Source organism: Myxine glutinosa, chromosome 4, assembly GCF_964187855.1.
Source record: "Myxine glutinosa chromosome 4, kmMyxGlut1.1, whole genome shotgun sequence".
Taxonomy (NCBI): domain Eukaryota; kingdom Metazoa; phylum Chordata; class Myxini; order Myxiniformes; family Myxinidae; genus Myxine; species Myxine glutinosa.
Genome location: NC_136264.1, coordinates 38,984,534 through 39,008,998, shown reverse-complemented (window position 1 = coordinate 39,008,998; position 24,465 = coordinate 38,984,534). Strand labels below are relative to the sequence as shown.

Genomic DNA, 24,465 nt, shown 5'->3' with positions numbered 1-24,465 from the left:
ACATCTCTCTTTCTTTTCTGGAGAACCCACCTTATGAACATCATAGTGCAGGCCCCGAATGGCAAAGTCTTGACGATACTCATATTGCCGGAGCTCTTTGGGATACTGAGTAGGAGGACAGGAAAATATTTCCAAAGATTGGTGAAAAATAATCAGAGAATGAATTACTCGTTTGCTATGATCATAGTTACATTTTACGAGGATGACATTTAAACGTACTTCCTTTTTCGTTTGAATTGAATAATTGAAAACCTTCCATCAGGTGGGCAAAAAAAAAAAAACCACAGCTCACTCCCGCTCCCACTGCAAATATGTTGGCAGCATCATGGCCCTCAGTTGCTATTCCTAATATAATTATATTTAACAGTTAAAATGGGACAAAGGGAAAACAGTGGGACAACTAACTGAAGCACCACAGCACAAGGAAGGGAAATGTATGAGAAGGGAGAAACAGGGTCTCAGCAAGTGTAGTAAAGCTCAAAAATGGAAATGAGAGAGACCATAAGTTGGATGTGGCAAGCAGACTTTATATCCTGCAAAGAACATCTCAAGCCAACCAAATCAGGAAGACAATTCTACCTGGGTGAGAAGAAAGGGTATGAAAAAAATGGAGGCAAGCATGGAGTTCATAATTAGGGAGGATAATGAAGTAAGTGGTTTTGGAATAAGCGTGCATGACCTGTAGAGGCCGAGGATGGGTGGAGAGGTGAGAGTGCAGGAGGAATAAGACCTAATTTGAGCCGGTAAAAAAACTGCTAGGCCATCAACCTGCCCCAATGACCATGAAGCATACACTAATACAGCTTGCTGATGTGATTACAGTGTTGCTGACCTCATATTCCAGTTACTTAGCAGTGGTTTGAGGGGAGAGGAAAGAGAGAAGCTTCAGCAGCAGCTTGTTCCATATTCCACACCATTGAGTAGGTAGCCATATTCCACGACACTCAAGATTAAAGCTTTGCAAAACATTATTAGTGGAGGATGGCAGAGGAAGGATCAGGCCATGAGAATTCTGAGCTGGTGGCAGACTTAGAAGATATTATCTGCCTTGAAGATATTATCTGCCTAAAACAGGTTATTAGTCTAGGGCGATTAGTAATTTCGTGTTTTTTGTTTGTTAAAATTGATTTAGCAATGGATTCTGCTTCAGAATATTATAGAGATGTAAAAAAAATAGGGTTCCATTTTTTATTTTACGTCTAATAGGTAGTAATTCGAAGAAATCCAAGATGGCCGCCATAAAATTTGGAAAATACACTTTTGTGCATATCTTTGTATCTAGATATCATATAAACATGAATAATATGTCCTTTTATATGTTTTCAGACCCAAGGAAGCCATATCTGCCATTGTTTTTACAGAAAAATGCAAGGAAATTAAAATAGTGGGCAATATACCAGCCAAAATGGAGACGGCCGTCGTGAAATCGGATCGTATAATTTCCCAATTAGAATCGATTCAATAAACAATCTTCACTGATAACATTTATTTTGAATACACACACACGCACACGCACACACACACACACACACACACACGCACACACATACACACACACCTAAACATAAACGATGAATGAACATAAACGATCACATAAACGAATGCCTCATTCATCCTCATCCATATCTATCACACGCGGTTCATTGATGTTTGCTTTGTTGTTACAACTGTAACCCACACACCCACAAACTTCAGTACAAGGAATATTGTTATTGCGACAGCTACATCTTCCCATACACCCTTTCTTGCACCCACAGTTCACGAGATTCATTATTGCTTCTGGGGCTGGAGGATTCAGGCATCGACTTGGGGCATAAACCCCATCATCCGAAAGTAACTGCCAACCATACTCGACAGGTGATGGAAGGGACGGATGGCTTTCTGCTGCCTTTCTCCATATCATTGCGATATAATGTGCTCGCTGAACGTGTAACTTTAGCGAACCAGTGGTAGGTGGAAGACTCTCTCCCTCAGCAGCACGGTTGGAGAATAAGAACCAGTGAAGCTCGTTTACTTTCGTGTGAACTTTAGACTTGTACAGCAGACAGACGAAGCGTTCCAGCTGGGAACACACTTCTGGTGACGGATCAGTTTGTCCCAAAGACTCCAGAGCCTCCCATATCTTGTTGTCACATGTCATGAAGACCTTAAACCACCAGTCCTTGCTCCTGCCAGCGAACCTTCCAGACATGTCACTTCCCGTGAATGCGTGGAATCCAAGTATTGCAGACGCACGTTTCTCTCCTAGCATGCCATGAATAGGTTGGACTGCAATGCTCCTCCTCAACTTTCCCTTCCCAGTGAGAAACCTCGTAGCAGGTGGTAGATCGTGAAATCTCTGAATCAGTAGGAGGAAGATATCGGTATCTGGCGAATCAATGATAACTTCTGCATCTTTGTCGACTGTGAGAGCATGCAGAATTAAGAGTGTATCGGCCTCTTCTTGGCTGTGCGTGAGTAGACTGTCTGGAACTTCAGTGTTGCCCGTGGTCTTAGTTCCTGATGTCACCATGAACTTCTTCAACTTGTTTGGATGAGCCTTGCTGTAAGATAGACACTTCACAGCCAAGTACTCTGTAAGCTCTGCCTTGGTCTTCACATTGGAAAGGAAATCTTTGAGTGAAATCTTCTGGATCAATGTACTATCCCTGACGTGATAGTATGTTGATTTCCCCTTTGTCCTCTTTAGGCGCATTTTGTCTTTCAGTGAGTTATCGATGTATCGGTCGAATACCAACCTCACGTCATCATAATGCACGGCAATATTTTCGAGGCGTTCAATGAACGATTGAGCAAAGTCACTGCATGTAATCATTTGTTCTGTTTTGGAGATCCCGTTAACAAGAGCCATGCCATCAATGATTATCACTCTATGGCGAGAAGTAGTCTCGTTTTCATTGATCACTCCTGATCTTGTGGTTGTGTCTGGGTTTTGGCTGATCTGAGAGGGTTCCTGCAAATTTTGGCTTGAGATTTCATAGTCAGTTGATGGGTCATTAGTTTCTTCCCCAGCGTGTGCTGCTGCATCATTCAAAGCGGCAATTCCCGCGTCTTGATGCTCATTGATTTCTGTCGAAATAGGTTCTCCTGGTGGATCATGTACATCCTGCTCTTCAGGCTCAGCCAGATGCTCAAGTTGACGAAGGATTTTTGCCTTGTCGTATGCCAACAAGAGGGATCCATCAGATGCAAATAAAGAACGTGGAACGATGCCAAATTCATAGGTGCCAATACATTCTTTCAGGTCGAGCTCTGGTCGGCTCCGTGAGATAACGATGAACCTCTGCAACAATCCTCGCTCTTCTTTGACTTTGATCAGCTTGTCGCCCGATCTCACTTCTGTTGTGGCATTCGAACTCTTGAATGTTCGAAGTTTTCTTTTCGTCATTTTGTCCCACACAGAAAGTTTTCCCTCAGCTAAACGATCTGTGGCAAATTGCTGGAACATCTGTTGTCCGATCTCGTCGCGCTCTAAGATGTCGCTGGACACTTTTTCATTCATGACTTCTTTGGTGAGCAGGTTGTAGACCTCGTCTACTTCCTCTTCCATAAATGGATCGCCATGTTCACGGAACACCCTAGAAAGCTTGGAGGCATGGCTCATCACCCGGGAAAGCTTTCCCCCCGTGATTTCGTGGTGTTGTTTTCTGCTCTGGTTTTCACCAAGACCATATCCCTCCGCAAACTCGTGCAGTGACTTTGACAGCTCAGGTGCAATGAGGAAGAACTTGTCAAGCGCCTTCTCATTTTGAGTTATCCCTACGATTCCTCCAATCACCTTCAGTGTACGGTTTTCTTGCTCAATGCCATGGTCTGGGGCTATTGATGTGAAGCCTGCCAATCCTTTTGTCACACAGAAGTTCCCTTTCATGAATTCCCTCCACAGTTCTGGGTGCTGCTTTTCAGTCTCCTGCATTGTTGAAATGTAGAGAGGGAGCAACCGAGCATAGTTTAGATGATCGTGCTTGATAGCTTGCTTGATATCATGTGGTCTTTGAGCTTTGTGGAAAGAATCTGCTCTGGCTTTGTTTTGTTTGAGGGCCGGCTGAAATGAACATCGGCAATGTTGTCTAGGATCAATTGTTTCAGGTATGGCTTATAACTATGGTTGTCTGAGACCGGAAAGTCATGCTCCTTAAGTAAATTGACATAGGTTACATGAATTTCATTCATATTCAGCACAGCATTTTCAGTAGTATCATTCAACGCAGTTTCAACAATTTCAATGAGTTCAAGGTCTGATAACACCTGACCAAAGTTAACATTGGTTGTTTCTGTTTGTTTTTCCGTCTTAACTATAGCACGTTTGGCCTTAACTACACATGGTAAATGATATTTCATGTCCTCAGCCATTGCTTGCAATGGGTCAGGCGAACTTATGACACTGTTCAGTCTCACTTTCAGATTGTCATTACTTGTTTCTTGGCCAATGTTTCTGATCTGGAGTCCCATGTTCTTTGTTGACACATTGTGTAGTTCACTTCCTCTGTCTTCCTGGCATATGACACATCTGAGCGCGTCAAATGTCTGTTCTCGGGAACACCTTCTGGATGTTGACGTGCTTTCCCCTAGATCACTAGAACTTGGTCGTCCTCTCTTTTTCAGTCGGATTTCTGCGGCACTGCCTGATGTTGTTCCTTTCTCAAACCTAGCCTTTGCTCGATCAATGTGCATCTTATTGGTAACATCTTTGTAACAAGCTTTATGGTAGCGGAGACCTTTTGCGAGCAATTCTTCAGCAGAGGAATATTGCAAACGTCTATTCAATGATGCAAACTTTGTTTCACCATACGTGTACTGTTCCTCAGCACCTGCCATCAGTTTCTCGACAGAGGAGAGTTTTGGTTTTGTTACAAAGGTTGTATAGTCTGTTTGCCCTATGGCCATTTGGCATACAAAACAAAGTCCGAAATCTACTGACTTCTCAATCTTCCTGGGTGGTGAGTCACTCATCTTGAAGGTAGGTGTAATTTTCTAGACACTCTTGAACTGTCGTCGGTCCTGCAAAGATAGATACTACTATTCAGATTCACATTTCGTCAACACAGTCAAAACCAGACCTTAACTAGATGGTGGAAACTTAATTAACCGATTTCATGCCGGCCGACCCCACTTTGGCTGGTATATGTCCACTATTTTATTTTCCTTGCATTTTTCTGTAAAAACAATGGCAGAAATGGCTTCCTTGGGTCTGAAAACATATAAAAGGACATATTATTCATGTTTATATGATATCTAGATACAAAGATATGCACAAAAGTGTATTTTCCAAATTTTATGGCGGCCATCTTGGATTTCTTCGAATTACTACCTATTAGACGTAAAAGAAAAAATGGAACCCTATTTTTTTTACATCTCTATAATATTCTGAAGCAGAATCCATTGCTAAATCAATTTTAACAAACAAAAAACACAAACAATATTGTTATGACATATGGGCCTGCACTATATAGCTGATAGTGAGTTCAGGTAAATCCAAACACTGTATCTCTCCCAGAGGCTGTTAGCAGAAATAGACTGGATGATTTGCCTGCTAATCCAATGGAGGGACCAAGGAATAATATTGTTACGTTTATGGGGGTAGGTGAAAGGATACAGTAGGGAAGGTAGGATTGTACAATTGTAGCATGGACCGTGGACGCGTAGGAGAAATCTCTATGTACAGTAAGTAGGGAAAATGTAGCTTAAGATTGTTTATGTGTCTTCACACATGGGGGGAGCAGTGCTAATTAGCTATAGGGATTAAGGAAAATTTTCCCCAGTACGTGATTTTCCCTTTACTAGGGCATGCCCGTACTATATATATGCCCGTACTATATATCTATCTAAAATTATATCCCCCCCCTCTATTTACATGAAATGGTTTGGTTCATTCGCAACGCCAAAGCGAACGGCGAACGGCTTGCGAGTACAGTGACAACCCCCCCCCTCTATTTACATGAATGGTTTGGTCCATTCGCAACGACCACAGAACCCCCCCCTCTATTTACATGCAATGGTTTGGTCCAAAGCGAACGGCTTCCGGAGTTTGGTAAAGCAATCGCCATCGCGTGCACAAACGCGTGGTTGCCCGTTCCTTGCCAAAAAAAAAAAAAAAACGCTACCCGTACGCTCTACCCCGCCCGTACGCCCGTAAACAAAAAATACAACGCTCTTCGCTTCCGCCCTTCGCTCTGACTGAATTGGGAGAAATAATGCGCATAAGAAATCGAATTACGTACCGTAATGGCGGTCAGCTCGTAACGCGCTCAGCTCCGCTCGTCTCACATCGGCCACGCCTACGCAACAAAGCGTTCTGTGATTGGATGCCGGAAAGCGTGCTGCCGGACAGTCGTCACTGTCCGGAAGTTCGCAAATCGCAGTTAGGATGAATCGTTTTAATTTAATCGCAGTTTGAATTCGTTTTAAAACATAGTTTAACGGCAACATAGTTTTCCAACGTGAAATAAATGAATACGCTGTCAAATGTGCCGTCCGAGGCAGAGTCTGATCGCCACGTTCGGCACACGTGATAGCTCGCTGCTCTCTGATTGGTTGAAGCGTTTTTTGGACATAGCTCGGTAAGTAATTGTCCGATTAATATGAAACCTTGAAAAGGCACATCCTCGGGTCCCCAGCAATATACCTGGCAAGTTTCAAGTATATCGGACCCGTGGTTGTCGAGAAACAGCGGTCACAGACACACAGACACACAGACACACAGACACACAGACACACAGACACACAGACAGACACACAGAGATTGCTGGAATTATAGATAGATGTTTTGCTGCCACGGTCGGCCATGAAAACCTCCTTTAAACAACATTTACCATGCTGGCAAAAAGCCAAGCAGAGCCTGTCAGAGCAAGCCCCGCCCCCTGATGGACGTAATAAAGAAAAAGGCCACGCCTCCGGAGTGGTGTGATGGGGGCGGGGGGGGGGGGGTGGAGAAAGAGCCCGCAGGCCACACCTCTGAAGGTCATGATTGGCCCAGAGGATGTGGGTCGAGCATGGGGCGATTTGAAAAAGAGCTTCACCATTGGTCGGTGTGATGTGATCGAGAAGCTTCGAGAGACTTTGGTGGAGGAGATCGGACATTGAGGCTGGCCATTTTTTTTGTTTTATGCGCTTTTTGAGGAGAGCTGTTTCCCATGGTGATCTGAGAGCGTTGACTGTTGGCTCACAAGGGAGCTGGAGGCCACACTGCCCTCCATAATAGACGGTGGAGAACACTAAGGAGGCCGTCCTGTCTACTCGCCTCATGGTGGTGGCGACTTCGAGCACGGACCAACCAATATATCGGACTAACCATACCAATATACCATTTTGAGCGCTTCCCGCACGGGTGGCTCAAGACTCCCACAACCACCAACTTGGAAAAAGGGCCCATTTTGGACCAAAGATAAGTGCTGGCCAAGGGAGATTTTGATTTTATTATCTTTCCCCTTGTCTGTTTTTTTGTCTGAATGGAGGATCCTCGAAGTAGTGAATTTTAGTTTACTTCAACATTCATTGTATTCCTTGGTTTATTTTCATTAAAATCATTATTATTGTATTTTCATTTCTCACGTTTCTTTGTTCGTGGGTTCGGGAATAAACCCGTGTTGCTTTTCGTTCTCTTCAGGTAAACGTCTCGCAGCCTCCATCTCGCTCGCGCTCATAACCGCCATATTCGGGAGGTCGCCTTGGGAGTAAAAACGTTTGGCTATTCGTCATCCGGCGGTCTTAATCGCCAGTGACAGGACAATATGGATCTTTCTTGCATTGAATACACTAGGGCATTGCCCGTACGTGGGTGCCCGTTCCGTGGCCAAAAAAAAAAAAAAACGCTACCCGTACGCTCTACCCCGCCCGTACGCCCGTAAACAAAAAAAGCAACGCTCTTCGCTTCCGCCCTTCGCTCTGACTGAATTGGGAGAAATAATGCGCATAAGAAATCGAATTACGTACCGTAATGGCGGTCAGCTCGTAACGCGCTCAGCTCCGCTCGTCTCACATCGGCCACGCCTACGCAACAGAGCGTTCTGTGATTGGCTGCCGGAAGATAAGTCGTCACTGTCCGGAAGTTCGCAAATCGCAGTTAGGATGAATCGTTTTAATTTAATCGCAGTTTGAATTCGTTTTAAAACATAGTTTAACGGCAACATAGTTGAAAAGCCTTGCCTTGCTGCAAACAGCTGCTGCAAACAACAACAACATGGAAGGCTGCACTGTCCGGAAGTTGGCATATCGCAGTTACGATTATTTTAGTGTTAATGGCCAATTATTCAATTAGCGCCAACGTATTTTGGCTGTTTGCAATTTAATCGCAAGGAAAAGTAGAAAGAGAAGAGGGAAAAAAAGAAAAGCCTTGCATTAACGCATTAACGCTTGCATTGCATTAACGGTTCGGCACACGTGATAGCTCGCTGCTCTCTGATTGGTTGAAGCGTTTTTTGGACATAGCTCGGTAGGTACTTGTCCGATTAATTACAAACCTTGAAAAGGCACATCCTCGGGTCCCCAGCAATATACCTGGCAAGTTTCAAGTATATCGGACCCGTGGTTGTCGAGAAACAGCGGTCACAGACACACAGACAGACACACAGAGATTGCTGGAATTATAGATAGATGTATCTTTTAAGTAGATGACCAGCTGCTTATTTTCTCCAGATTGGCAGAGAGGGATGATGCAGCAGTCAATCTGGTGGAGAGGTGTCAAACTACCCTGTACAGAATGAGTCTTCTGCACAAGCTGAGTCCAATTGATGAGTCCAATGACCTTCGCATAGGCTACGGAGATGAATGAAATGGGGGAAGAGAGGAGTCTTCAGGTCTGCTGTAATGGCCGATGCCATTAACGATTCCTTTGTTAGAGGTGACTCTCGGATATTAAAAGAACTGGAAAAGATTTGAGAAAGAGTACAACAAGCAAATTAACAAGTCAATCAATCCACCTGTTCCTCTCTGCCCTGTTAGTTTGTCGACCTTCTTACCCTGTGTTCTTCAGCTCTCCCCTGAGCATCAACTTCTGCATATAAATAAATGAAATGTAATTCAGCAAATACAAAATTAGAATTATCAAGTTGCCAGATAAATGCAACAAGAGATGGATGTGTAATGTGACACTGATGGATAGGAAACCAAATGCGGAATTAAGAGAGAGGTTAGGTATCGGGAGCATTAGTGAGGTTCAGCATAGGGGTAGGTTGAGGTGGTTCGGACACGTGTAAGGGATGGGGGAGGACAGCTGTGTGAAGAGTTGTACAAATATGAATGTGAATGGAAGTAGAGCTGGAGGCCGTCCGAGGAAAACATGGACTGAGTTGCTGAGAGATGATCTCAGAGTTAAAGGACTAACAAGAGGACTAGCAGCAGATTGTGTGGACTGGAAAGCGGCCATTAGGTGAATCACGGCTTACACATGTAAGCATGGAAACGAGACGACGACGATGATGACGATTTCTGTATTAAACGTGTGTTACAGTTGGATTCCTACTCAACATTCTCCACCAGTACACTTCTATTGGACTACATGCAAAATTGTCCTCACCCTACCTTGTACTTTTCAAGTAGAACGTCCATGGCCGAACTGTAGATTGTTGCATGCAGCTCAGACGAGTACAGCGCTAGCGTGTAGTCATAGTCGAAGCCATACACAGCAACATCTCCCAGGCACACTTCATTATTAGCGAAAACTGCAGATGGGCTTATGGGTAAAGACTTCCTAATAGTCCACGTTTCTGCAAGAGGCATCACACACATGGTCAGAGGTCAAGGGAGTTCAACTCTTACAATTATTATAAAGATAGAAGGGAGAGGTGGAGGGGAGAGGAGTGAGATTATAATCCATCTTTGGACCAATGAGGTGCTAGCTTACATTTTAATCATGCTACCAATACCCTGGCGTTGTTCCGATCTGCTTAACAATGCTCATGGCATGGTCGGAAATTACTGCAAACTTAGTCATCCATGATGCAAGTTGCAATGATATATATTTTTAGTTCTTGTTGCTGGAAATTTTATTTTTCCAATGTAATCTGGTGGCATTTTTAATGTTTTAAGGCTACTTCAGAGAATTTCTAGTTAAGCCTCCAGCGACGTAGGTTTTCAGGTTGTCCATCCGACTGTCCGTGATACGTTTTCGTTCCCACGATTATTTGAGAACGGCTGAAGGGATGTTAGTCAAACTTGGTGCAAGTATGTATAATGAGGTAAAGATGAACTGATTCGATTTTGGGGTCACGAGGTCAAATGCCAAAGGTCAGAGGTCATGTTAGGTAAAAATCCTGTTACCGCAATAACTTGTGAACCAGTGATGGGATTTTGACCAAATTTGGTACAGTTATGTAGAATGATGCAAAGATGAACCGATTAGATTTTGGGGTCAAGAGGTCAAATTCTGTAATATGTCCACAACTTGAAAACGGCTTAAGTGATCCAATTCAAACTTGGTACAGGCATGTATAATGATGTAAAGATTAACTGATTAGATTATGGGGGCAAAGGTCAAAGTTTGTAATCGGTCTATAACTTGAGAACGGCTGAAGTGATACAATTCAAACTTGGTACAGTTACAGTCACGTGAAAAGGTAAGTACACCCCATGTAAACTTTTGACTTTTTCAACATATTTCAACATACAGCTATTTGATCTTCATTTCAACAATATTGATAGATAAAGGTGATTAGAATATAACAAATATCATGAAACATTTACATTTTGTAGTCCATTGTATAATTTAAATACACAAAAATGCAAATTTCGCATGTGGAAAAAGTAAGTACACCCCGACATTTATCACTACTTCAAATACCTAAAATTAGAATCAGGTGCACCAGCTCAGGTGCAAATGATTAGAACATCGTTAGAGAGGATCTTGGAGGAACCTGTCATATTTAAACCTCAGATATTTGGTTTGGTTTGCTCTTTGTTGTTGAAGTGTGTGGCGTCACCATGCCTAGATCAAAAGAGCTCTCTGAGGCCTTCAGAAAGAAGGTTATAGATGCCTACGAGTCTGGGAAGTGATTTAAAAAGATCTCCAAACAATGTGAAATCAATCATTCGACTGTCCGGAAGATCATCGACAACAACACAACAACAACATGCATTTTAAAGGCCATTTTCCCTACTAGAGCGGGGGTTAGCCTTGCGGTCCCCATGACAATCTTCTCCATTTTGCCCTATTTTCTGCATCTTTCCTTGTTAACCCCCTTGCCCGCATTTCTTCTTCCACCATCTTTAGCCAAGTCTTTCTCGGTCTTCCCCGTCCTCTACAGCCTTCTACATTCATTTCCATCACTCTTCTCAACCAGTCACTTTCATCCTTCCTCAACACATGACCAAACCATCTCAACCTGTTCCTCTTCACAGCATCAATCACAGGCTCTATTCCCATCATCTTTCGCAATTCATCATTTGTATTCCTCTCTCTCAACGATACTCCGCACATCCGTCAAACCATTCGCATTTCCAGCCTTTCCAACCTTCGTTGCTGCTCTACGTTCATTACCCATGTCTCGCTCCCATAAATCATAACACTTCTCACACATGCAGCATACACCTTTCCCTTCAGCTTCAACGACACTCCCCTCATCATCAGCACGCCATTCAGTTCCCGAAACTTCTTCCATGCACATCTCACTCGAGCAACCGTTGCCGAGTCTGATCCACCTTCTCCATTCAGCATGTCTCCGAGGTAGCAAAATGTTTTCACACCTTCCAGCTTCATGCCATCTCCCTGATCCAACTCAACATTTCCTCCACCTGCAGCTCCCTCTGTGCACACCTTACATTTGAATGTAGCTGCCACACTGGTTAATGACCCTCTCAGACCACTACATTTTTGATGAACCCACTCAGCGCACATTGTACATTAATAATAATAATAATTCATTTATTTTGTATAGCGCTTTTCCAGAAGCCCAAAGGCGCTTTGACAGAGTGGCAAACATAATGCATAACAATACATGAAAACAACAATTGCAAAAAGACAAGAATCAATAGGGAAATATTTAAAGCAAAAGGAGGGAGAAGGAGAAGAGATAGTCAGGGGTTAAATGCTGTGGGTTGAATGTTGAATGCAGTGTTGAACAGGTGGGTCTTTAGTGATGTTTTGAATGTGGTGAGTGAGGAGGAGTCTCTGATGGTGTGAGGTAGTGAGTTCCAGAGGGTGGGAGCAGCGATGGAGAAGGCCCTGTCCCCCCAGGATCTGAATTTGGTCCGGATGGAGGGGGTCAGGAGGTTGGTACCAGCAGAGCGGAGGTTGCGGGTGGGAGTGTGTCTGGAGAGGAGGTCAGCCAGGTAGGATGGGGCCAGGTTATGGAGGGCTTTGTATGTCAAGAGGAGGATTTTGTACTGGATTCTCTGGGGGATGGGGAGCCAGTGAAGCTTGTAAAGGACGGGGGTGATGTGGTCACGGGTCCGGGAATGGGTGAGTAGACGGGCAGCGGAGTTCTGAATGTATTGGAGTTTATTGGTGATTTTTTAGGGTGAACCATAGAGGAGGCTATTGCAGTAGTCCAGACGGGAGGTGATGAAGGCGTGGATGAGGGTTTCTGCAGCCGTGGAGGAGAGGGATGAGCGGAGACATTGAATGGAGTTCACTCTGACACCCTTCCGACACACAGCACAGGGCCACTTCCCAGTTCTTTCCACCTCCCCACATGCTTTACCACTTGCCATCACCTTCGTCTTTCTGATATTCACCTTCAGACCTTTTGTCTCCATACATTCCTTCCACTTGTTCATCTTTTCCTTCAGTCCATCCATACTTTCCGCAATCAACACCAGATCATCTGCATACAACAACTCCCATGGTAAACCCTCCTTTACGTTCTGAGCCCGCACCTCCATCACAGATACAAATAGTAGTGGACTTAGTACCGACCCCTGATGCACTCCCACCTTCACCTCAAACTCACCACTGTTCCCGTCCTTCGTCCTTACAGCTGTGCGCGCTCTTTTGTACATTGCCATCACGATTCTGATCAACCATTCCTCCACTCCTAACTTCCTCAATGCCCATGTCAATACTTTGCATGGAACCCTATCGAATGCTTTCTCCAGATCAACAAACCCAAGAAACAACTTCTTCCTCTTCTCCATGTACTTCTCCTGCAACTGCCTCACAATGAAAAGCGCGTCTGTCGTTCCTCTTCCTGGCATAAATCCAAACTGCATTTCGTCGATCTTCACTTTCTTCCTTATCCTCCTCTCCAACACCCTTTCCAATACCTTCATTCCATGCTCCAAAAACTTTATCGCTCGGTACGAGGCACACTCCAGAGGGTCACCTTTCCCCTTGTATAGAGGGACGAGGGTACTCAGTTCCCAAACCACTGGAATGCGGCCTTCTTTCACCACCAGATTACAGATCTCTGTCATTCTCTTCACACCCCAACTTCCTGCTGCCTTCAACATATCTCCCACAACTCCCGTCGGCCCTCCCGCTTTTCTACCCTTCATTGCTTTTATCGCTTCCTCAACTTCCTTCTCAGTTATCTTCTCTGCCGGTCCTAAAACTGGGTTACTCTCGATGTTGCCATCCCATTCATTCTCTGTATTCAACAGCATTTCCATATATCTTTTCCATCTTCCTTTAATTCCATCTGGGTCGACAACGATTTGTCCCACTTCATCCTTCAAGCAACTCACCCCCATCACATCACACCTCGCTTTCGCTATCTGCTTTGCAATACTGAATACTGCTTTCTGAACCTCTTCCGAATCCAAGCGTTCTCCGAACATTTTCCGACATGCCTCCTGTGCCTTTGCTACCTCTTTCTTTGCAGCCTTCCTGGCTGCCTTATAACTTTCATGCTCTGCTGTTTCTGCTCCAGTACCCTTCGCCTTCTGCCACTCCTTGAACTTCTTCCTCTTCTCGTCAATCCTCTTTCCAACTTCATCATCCCACCACCATGTTTCTGAGTGCCTCGGTGGTCCTATTGTCCATCCACATACCTCACCAACGGCTCCCAACAGACTAGCTTTCATTGACATCCAACCACTTTCAATCTCAACCACATCATCCTCGACCCTACTCAGCCTCTCTTTTAATGCCTCCCTTACTGTCACCTCTTTCAACCTCCACACCTTCATTCTCAGTTGCTACTTCACCCGCCGAGCTCTCCTCGCACCTTTCACCCTTATGTCGCAGACAACCAAGTGGTGCTGTGAAACAGCCTCCTCCCCCGGGATCACCTTTGTGTCCTGGAGGTGCCCCCTATCTCGCCTACACACCATCAGGTAGTCAACGGTTGTCGTCGACCCACCTGACGTGTATGTAACAAGCTTATTATCCTCTTTCTGGAACTGAGTATTACAAATCAACAAATCAGCTCCATCAGCAAACTCCAAAATCCTTTCACCTTCTCCATTTCTCACACCATATCCGTAACCCCCATGAACTCCGTCAAAACCATCCATACTCCTTCCCACATGTCCATTTAGGTCTCCTCCTACCACAACAACTTCCTCATCTTTCACGTTTTCCATCAGCTTCTCTATCGCACACCAGAACTTGTCCTTCTCTTCATCGCTCCGACCAACCTGCGGAGCATATCCCGAGATGACGTTCACCAAGAGCTTTCCAATCATCATTTTCACCATCATCAACCTATCACTCACTCTAGTCACACTCACCACACTGTCTACAAACTCCTCAGAAAACAGGACACCAACACCATTCACGCCCTCCAGGCACCCTTTCCACATAAACTTGTATTTCTGTCCCTACCTACCCTTTACCATTCTCACACCACTTCCCTTCCATCTCGTCTCTTGCACACAACATATGTCCACTCTTCTTCTGACCAATACTTCCACCACTTCTCCTGATCTCCCGGTCATTGTCCCTACATTCCATGTCCCAAACCTCAGAAACCGAACTCCACTTCGGGCTGTACCCTGCCCATATGTAGTTGTAATTGTCATGGTTCTCTTTTTGAGGCAATGTTTTTATGGCCGGGTGCCCTTCCTAACGCCAACCCTCTTAGTCGTCTCTTACGACACGCAGGGATACGGTGTACCTATTCTAATCCAGGGTACACACTGGGAAACGTTCGGAAGATCATCTACAAGTGGAGAATATTCCAAACAACTGCCAACTTGTTCAGGCCAGGCCGCCCCAGCAAGTTCAGCCCGAGAGCAGACCGCAAGATTCTGAAATAAGTCTCTAAGAACCCCAGAATGTCATCACGGGACATACAGGTAGCTCTTGCCACTGTTGATGTCAAAGTGCACGAGTCTACCATTAGAAAGAGGCTGCAAAAATTTGATCTGCATGGGAGGTGTGCCAGGAGGAAACCTTTGCTGTCCAGAAAGAACATCAGGGCAAGACTAAAGTTTGCCAATGAACACCTAGGCAAAGACCAGCACTTCTGGAACAATGTGCTCTGGACAGATGAGTCAAAGGTGGAGTTATTTGGCCACAGTACCAGAAGACATGTTTGGCGAAAACCAAAGACAGCGTTTGACCACAAGAACCTGATACCAACTGTAAAGCATGGTGGTGGAAATATTATGGTTTGGGGCAGCTTTGCTGCATCAGGGCCTCGGCAGCTCACCATCATAAAATCCACGATGAATTCTTCATTGTACCAGAGGGTGCTTGAGGATAATGTGAGGCCACAGGCCATCTGTCAGGAAGTAGAAGCTCAAGCGAAGGTGGACCTTGCAACATGGCAATGACCCTAAACATACCAGTAAATCCACCAAGGAATGGCTGAAAAGAAAGAAATGGAGGGTTCTGGAATGGCCAAGTCAAAGCCCGGATCTAAGTCCCATCGAGATGTTGCGGGGGGATTTGAAACGAGCTGTGCATGCAAGAAACCCCTCAAACATTGCACAGCTGAAAGAATTCTGCATGGAGGAGTGGGCAAAAATTTCTCCCAGTCGATGTCAGAGACTGGTAGACAGTTATAAGAAACGCCTACTTGAGGTTGTTTCTGTCAAAGGGAGCAATACCATCTATTGGAGCCAAGGGTGTACTTACTTTTTCCACATGCAAAATTTGCATTTATGTAAATTTAAATTATACAATTGACTACAAAATGTAAATGTTTCATGATATTTGTTGTATTATATCACCTTTATTTATCAATATTGTTGAAATGAAGATCAAATAGCTGTATGTTGAAATATGTTGAAAAAGTCCAAACTTTACATGGGGTGTACTTACTTTTTCACATGACTGTATGTATAATGATGTCAAGATTAAATGATTAGATTTTGGGGTCCCAATGTCAAAGTCCGACGGTCAGAGGTCATGTCAGGTAAAAATGTGATAACTTGTGAATAGCTGAAGGGATTGAAATGAAAAGTTGGTACAGGTATGTGTAATGATATAAACATGAACTGATTACATTTTGGGGTCAAGAGGTCAAAAGTCATGTCAGGTAGAAATGTGATAACTTGAGAACAGATGCATGGATTGAAATCAAACTTGGTACAAGTATTGTAATGATGCAATAATGTGGGCGGAGGCATATCAGTCGATGTCATGTTGTCGAAGAGCGAGTGCCATTCTAGTTTCTTGTTTTATTTTAGTTGCTCACATGGTAATAAAGCAAATGCAACTTGTTGTCAAGTTTGTGCATTGTATTTTCATCATATGGTCAGGGTTCGACATTAACAGGTGTCTGGGTGCCCGGTGCACCTAATTTTAGAGTTGGGCACTCAAATGTCACTGTGGTTGGGGTTTGGATGTTTGGTCAAGCACCCTCAAAAAAAATCACATAATTAACACCATTTTAGCTACAAATTTACGACCGTCATGATCAGAACAACAAGTATTTTGAAATCCACTTTGTACCATGAAATGTCGCCAAATGAGGTATAATTAATCATTCTCAAATGTACCACACTCACATGAGGTCTGTGGGAAGATGCAATGAACTTGAAAGTACATGAACCAAGATGTGAAAACGATTGGTTATGATTCACAATTTGATGATCACCTCTGTGCTCTATCCAAAAGAACGTATGTACCACTACACGACCCTAAGATACAAGACTGTGGCAGTTTCTAGAAACCTTGCACGACTGTAACCTTCCACTAATCAGAAAGTGAATCATAGTTTTGATCACCTCCGCCACCGAAGGTGGATGGACGTTATATTTTCACCACTATCTGTCTGTCTGTCTGTCTGTCTGTCTGTTTGTCTGTTTGTTTATGAACAGAATATCTCAAAAGGTTGTGGAAGGATTCGGCCGAAATTTGGTGGAGAGGTTCGGTATGTGACATGGACAAAATTATTAGATTTTGGTGAAGATCTGGATCTCATTTAGTGATAGGGCGAAAACGATTCATTGGAATCTCCCGCGATGAAGCTAACTCCAAGGGCCTTTCACTCACTCACCGCAGGCAGGTGTGGTCTTTCCGTCTTCTACCGACTCCTCTCTGGCCTTTCCCCCCCAGCTCTCTCTGGGCTCTGTCCCCCAAATATTCCTACAGGTCGCACAAGATCTGCCTGCAACCCTCTTATGGTTAAACTGCCAAAATCAAGACTCTCTGCTCACCTTCACTCCTTCATTCCTCTTTTCTCCCGCCTCTGGAACAAACTCCCTCACTCTCTTCAATCCCACTCCACCCTCCAGGTCTTTAAAACAGCTGTTCACCACCATCTCTTATCTTCCCCCATCCAAAACCTTGATCTTTTCTACCCCCGCTAATTTCACCCCAATTCCACTTTTTTGAAATACCAACTTCTGTCCTGGAAGTCCTTGGTGTCCTTGTGTTTTATACTTCTCCCTCCCCCTTCCCACGCCTCCTCCCCCCAAGCCCTCTCCCTTCCACACATCTCCCTGCTCTCAAATGTTGTGTGTGTGTGCTTCCCCTTCTCTCCCCATCTTGTTTTCCGCTCCCTCTTTTTATATATTTTGTTTGTCTGGTTGATTTGTTTGTGAAGTAAATGTTAGCTCTTTCACGAGCCTCGATTCAGTATACCCAAAAAACAAACAAAAAAAAAACGCACCCTCCCCTCTTCTCTCTTACGTCACACTCAAACCGATCACCGCGCCCCACCACTTCAGTCCATGGCCATGACCAATCGTTCCCTCCGGGGCGGGGCCTCATGACCTTTCTTGACACCCATCGAGAATGTTCGAGGGCAGGGTTCCCTTGCCGATCGACAAATGTGTTGGGTTTCTGTTGGGCTTGTCGGTGTGGTTGTGGCAATGTGCCGATTGCATGGCTGGCCGAGTGAATTTTATAAGAACAAAGGGAAAAATCATAGGGGGCCAATTACTTTAATTTATTAATCTTACGCCTTAGAACTAGTTAACACAAAAGCCATGCCCCCTATGGCGACATGCAAGCACTCAATCTGCACGTTTACCCTGCTTATGTACATCAAAATGGGCTTTCTACGCATCACACAGTCCATGCTAAACGATACATTCCTGACTTCACTAAGGTATTTCATCTCCTATCCCCACAATCGTAACAATATTAAACACTTGAATCACCAGAATGCTGCGTTATATGTGTAAAAAAAAAATGTTACGTGTGTTACGCTTCTGAATCTGGCAAATTTTCTTTGTTCTCTCTCTCACGTTTGTCATTTGCAAAGGAAACTTGATAAAACTATTCAGTCAATCTTTTCATCCACACTGAAAAACAATGTGTGTCATCCATGATTTTTTTAAATTTTATTTTAAAAGATCCCAATCTTCAACATTTAATCACTTGGTCCTTGCCCCATAAGCTATCAATCCAACAGGTTTGGTCCAAATCCGTCAACTTTTTAAGATATCCTGCTAACACACAAACAAAAACGAACACTTAGAAGAAAACATTTCCTTCCACTTTTGCTGCGCGGAGGTAAGAAATCGTATCTGTTTTCACATCAAAATATTTGTCTCATAACCTGGAGGGAGATTTTCTGCATCTTTGTTGGTCAAGTGCTGCCATCTTTTAACACACAGCTTAATTTTTCCTTGAAGAAGCCAGACAAGAAGACAAAGGGAAAAAGATTCAGTCTGCACATTTCTGTACAAATTATCAGATCATGTGCTGGAACAGCCAATCAGTGAGGAAGATATATTTATCATATACTCAGTTACTATTGTGTTACTAAGAATCAGTGTGCTAAGTTACGCACGTAGTAGTACAAGTTACTGTTATTTAATCAGTGCGTAAAGGTCTATGCAGGTGGCCAGTACCAGCTGACATCTTTGACTATAAGCCTCAGGATATGGTCTGCAAAGCTGAACATCCAGTTCCAGTAGTAGCAGCTGCAGGTAAACATGTTCACGATAAATTCAACACTGACATTCAAAATGTCAGTGCAACATGGTTGAATGCAACATTATGTGTGTTACAATACAGGCACCATCATTCGAAAACATTCAGCAGACTTTATTTGAGAACTTTTGGACGACACAAGCATTCTAACTTTTAAAACAAAACCACTTTGGAATTCCTCAATTTACCTTCTTTTTATAAAAACTTTTTGATGACTAGTGTTCCACGTGCTCATGCTAACGGATAAATTTACATGTCAAAATTTTTTGAGATTTGCATGACATAAGTACAGTAATGAGCTGTCATCATAATTTATCGAGTGGCTAGCATTTGTACATTGCACTCGACTTTATGTGTGAAATAACTCCATTATTTTAAGGCTATATAGCCTGGTGTTGGCTTAGCGGTTAGGGTGCCGGCTTGGGATCCTAGGATCCTGGGTTCGAATCCCGGTCGATCGCTGAATTAACGCCAGGGGGGTTGACTCAGCCTGTCATCCTTCCGAGGTCGGCAAATTGAGTACCAGCTTGCTGGGATGAATGACCACGGTGTGTACCCCGGCTTAGAATAGGTACACCGTATCCCTGCGCATCGTAAGAGGCGACCAAGGGTTGGCGTCAGGAAGGGCATCCGGCCATAAAAACATTGCCTCAAACAGGGAACCATGATCGTCATGGGGCCTGCAAGGCCAACCCCCGCTCTAGCGGGGAAAATGGCCTTAAAACGATCATTCATTTTAAGGCTATAGTAGAAATAAGCAAGTTTTTTTTACTGTTTTGTAACTTTTTAGGGTCTTTTGTACATAACCTCAAAAAACGCAGTGAGATTTTTGCCCGAGATGTTCAATAATGTGCTGCTACAAAAGAATGTTGTTGCTGAATAATCCACCTGAATGAAGCTCCAACTATCGTAGCAAAGTAACCTTGTCCAGTTCACATATTTTACGTCCAAACCCCTCCATAACCCTTGGAAAGGGTGCGACGACACGCGATTGTAAGGAAACCGGACCCCAGAGTCGTTTCTGATATCCCCAATGACCTTTCAGAAAAGAAAGTGTTTTAAATTACCGAGAGAGTCCACCTCCGTTAAAGGGGGAAAAAAAATCTCGTTAATGATTCTTTTGAACTATATTTTGGCAAAAACATAGTACTAGTGCAATTAGGCCTGTGCAAAGTCTGCAAAACTATCACTGTAATCCTGTTCAAGGTGCAAATAAAAACATATAAAAATAACAACTCCCTCGCTGTGAGTTGTGGTGAAGTCTGAACATTGAACAAAGCAAAGGAAGGCCTCGGGTTACAGCTAATTTTGACCACAGGGTTTCTATTGGAAGGTCAACTACACTTAGCGCAGCTCAACAAGGCAGCGGGAAAAGAGGCAACGGTGGATCATTGACCTCTCAAATGTCCTCTTTGGCAGTCACTTTTCTTTTGCAGTAACTGATGCTAAAGCGAAACGCAACGTGTTTAAAGGGAAAAAAAAAAAAAAACCACCTTTAGAGGCCATTTTTCCCCGCAAAGCGGGGGTTGGCCTTTTTCGGGAACCGTGGTTGTTGTTGTTTTTCGGTCCCCTTTTTGAAGCAATGTTTTACGGCCGGATGCCCTTCCTGCCGCCAACCCTTTTTGCCGCCTTTAACGACAAACAGGGAATTACCAGTGAACTGGTACTCAATTAGCCGACCTCGGAAGGATGACAGGCTGAGTCAACCCCCCTGGCGTTAATTCAGCGATCGACCGGGATTCGAACCCAGGATCCTAGGATCCTAAGCCGGCACCCGAACCGCTAGCCCAACACCAGGATCCTAGCCCTAAACCAGGGTTTAAAGGAAGATAGAGAAAAAAAAATCGAGCAATTTTATTTATCTGGCCAAATTTCCTATATATTGCCATTTAAAAGCGTTTACCAAGAAGAACAAGTTTCCTGTAAAGACAAGTCCAGGTTTCCCCAAAGTTGGAACCCTCCACACCAACCCTGCCTTACAAGAAACAAAATGTCATGGAAGATATTGTCATCAAGAATGTCAACCCATCCAGACACGAGTCCAACCCTCTGTCAACCTCTCTGACCCTCTGCTCACCTTCACTCTTTCATTCCTCTTTTTTTCCTGCCTCTGGAACAATCACTTCAACCTTCAATCGCACACTCTCTTCAATCCCTCTCCTCCCTCCAGGTCTTTAAAACAGCTGTTCACCATCAACTCTTATCCTCTCCCATCCAAAATCTTGATCTTTTGTACCCCCGTTAATCCACCACAAATCCACCTCTTTCATTCTCCGACTTCATTCCTGAAATTGCTAGTAGTGTTCATTTATTTGATACCGTTTCGCCCCCCCCCCCCCCCCATCCCTCTCCCATCCACAGATCTCTCGATGTCCTTGTTCTCTACTGTTGTTGTGCTTATGTGCTTCCCTCTCACTCCCACTCTTGTCTCCCGCTCCCTTTATTGTATGTTTTATGTGTCCGTGCACGTTTTCATGTTCAATCTGTTCGCTCTTGCAGGAGCCTCGATTGTGTGCAGAAAAAATATAAATAAATAAATAACCGCCATTGGACCAAGTTGACCCCTTGTATGCCTCCTGCCGATGAAACGAAACACACCATAAAGAACAAAACGTGGTTAATCAATCCCTTGTGCTGACATACATAGATAAAGGAGAAGAAACAACTTGTACAAATACATCTATAAAACATGACATCATCCCACAGCCATTGGACTGGTGTGCCATGTTCAGGAAGGAGAATTTGGCCTTTTCGAAAGCAACTGGGTTTCAAGTTAACTATGGTACATGACCCCTCGCTTGATTAAGATAACTTTTTCGTTTTGCATCTACAACCTAATGGGGAGAGAGAAAAAACAAAACCAAAAAAAAAACAAAGTCTGGTTAGAAATAATTGATACAATAATTATTACAGGGCAAACCATGGCACACTTACCTTTTGAGCTGTTCGGTGTTGGTTTGATTCGCGATTCTACGCAGACTGGTGGATCGGTGCTCCACGGGCAGGGAATGGAATAATAAAGTACACCATCCCTCAGATGGACGTTAAGCTGGCCGTTTCGGCTGCTAGCACTACATTGTGCAAGTTAAACATCCCATGGCACTTTTCGCAAAAAGTAGGCGAGTTATCACCGGCACCCTGAACGTATTACTAAATCTTACCGCCTTCGGTAATTTTATTGTTGGTGTTGGAAGGGGTGGGCTGGCAGGATGGCCTAGAGGTAAGCGCACTCAACTCGAAGCTGTCCCATCTGGGCTCGAACCCCGACGCAGCCATAAACTGTCATCCTGGGGCTTCGCAGGTTGGGCGATTCATCCAGGTGTGTCGTCCTTGGCTGCCCCCATCTACCGGAGTTCGTTGGTGGACGTTACAAGATCCCACAGCGTCCTTGGCGAAGACAACCTGAAGACATTCCTACCCCCCAACTACCCAGTCGAACGTCAGGCCTGGCCAGCCGGTTCGTCAAAGACTTGAGCCAAAAAAACATCACGGTACGACCTTAACGAGTCTTTTATTTAAATTTCCTGAACAGCAAGATGTTTAAAATACGATCGGTTGTGGTTTTCGAATACTTAATCCTGGATACTGCAATTGTTTTTTTTTTGTATACAAGATCGAGGCTCGTGTAAGAGCTAACATCAATCACAAAAAGAAAAAAACAACAACAAACGGACACACAAAACATACAAAAAAGGGAGCGGGAGACAAGATGGGGAGAGAGAGGGAAGCACACAAGTACAACAGCAGAGAACAGGGACATCGGGAGATCTGTGGGAGGGAGAGGACTTGGGGGGGGGAGGCATGAAGGGGGGAGGGGAGGCATGAAGGGGGGGGGAGACATGAGGGGGGGGGTAGACATGAGGGGGGGGGGGAGGAATGAGAGAGGGGGGAGGCATGAGAGGGGGAGGGGGGAGGCATGAGAGGGGGAGGGGGGAGGCATGAGAGGGGGAGGGGGAGAGGCATGAGAGGGGGAGGGGGAGAGGCATGAGAGGGGGAGGAGGGGGAGGAGGAGGAGGAGGAGGAGGAGGGAAGGCATGCGAGGGGAGGGGAGGGGGAGGGGAGGGGGAGGGGGAGGGGGAGGGGAGGGGGAGGGGGAGGGGAGGGGGAGGGGAGGGGGAGGGGAGGGGGAGGGAAGGCATGCGAGGGGGAGGGGGATGGGGAGGGGGAGGGGGAGGGGGGGAGGGGGATGGGGAGGGGATGGGGAGGGGGAGGGGGAGGGGGAGGAGGCATGAGAAGGGGGGAGGAGAGTTATCAAACACATGGACACTGATAGAACTTCCAAGAAAGAAAAAAAAAAAAGTCGGTATTTCAAAAAAAAAGTGGATCTTAGGTGAATTAACGGCTTTAGGTAAAGCAAGACCGAGCGAGCAACCAATGAGCGCAAAGCACCACGGCCGGGTGGCCACTTTAGGCAGGTGCAGGTGGGATCAAGACGTGACAGATTATTAATATTATCGATACCTGATGGCGATGCTGCGGCGGATTTACCTCACCTGCAGCCAAAGCCTTGACGTGCTTGTAACGTTTCCACAGCAAATCCTTCATGTCCGTCCCAGCCACGGGCTCGGTCGGCTGCCCGAAGCATTCGCGGAACGTACCGGTTTCGTCCGACAACAACCTGCCGAACGGTGAGGGGATCCCTGCTTGGCCGCACAGGACGCGTCGTCCGAGAGCCGTTCTCGCCATTCCCGCTGCACACGGTCCGAGTTCAGCTCCGCAGACCGCGAGTCCGAGAGCTTATGCGGCTCCGCGAGCAGGCGAAGCTACAGGTGGCGTGGAATCCCTGTGTCCGGTCCCGCCAGAGCCTCGACCCACTGGGTTGGCGAACGTCGCGAGGTGACGAGGAAACAAGAACCAACAATGCTCAGGGGAATCCCAACCCGAAAATCCCTTTCCCAGAAAGAGCTCCACCACGTGTGTCTGCCTTCTCCATTTCCGCGGGATTGACGTCATTTAACCCAACAGCCAATAGTATCGGCCCTCCGTCCGCAGTGTCGTTAATAATATTACCAACGACGACCCAACAACTCCACCAAGGACACACCGGGCGGGATCGAACGTGGAACCAACTAATGGCAACAAACATGAGTCGGATGTCATTATTGCGACGACTTATTCTTCCCATTAAACGCCTGATTAAAAACTGCTTTTATTAAAATAAACGTGACCATCTATTTATTACGTACGCACGTGACCATCTTTTGGACACCTCACCCCTCCTCTCGCACTCTGGGCTCGGCAATTGGTTCACTCTGTCT

At 45.0% G+C, this 24,465-nt stretch overlaps 1 protein-coding gene across 3 annotated transcripts in view; it reads right to left on the bottom strand.

Annotated features, from left to right (window-relative positions):
- LOC137424593 (5'-nucleotidase domain-containing protein 3) overlaps nucleotides 1-24,177 on the bottom strand; it is a 114,379-nt gene extending 90,202 nt beyond the window's left edge. For 2 of the 3 annotated variants that reach the window (XM_078775645.1, XM_068112197.2), the window contains exons 1-3: nucleotides 23,701-24,150; nucleotides 9,520-9,704; nucleotides 31-105 (exon numbers count right to left, since the gene is read on the bottom strand). In XM_078775645.1, the coding sequence (XP_078631771.1) occupies nucleotides 31-105; nucleotides 9,520-9,704; nucleotides 23,701-23,893 (453 nt within the window). In that variant the 5' untranslated portion in view covers nucleotides 23,894-24,150. Of the gene's footprint in view, nucleotides 1-30; nucleotides 106-9,519; nucleotides 9,705-23,700 lie in introns of all 3 variants that reach the window. The other variant, XM_068112196.2, reaches the window with a different exon arrangement.
- Between the last annotated feature and the right edge of the window lie 288 nt (nucleotides 24,178-24,465).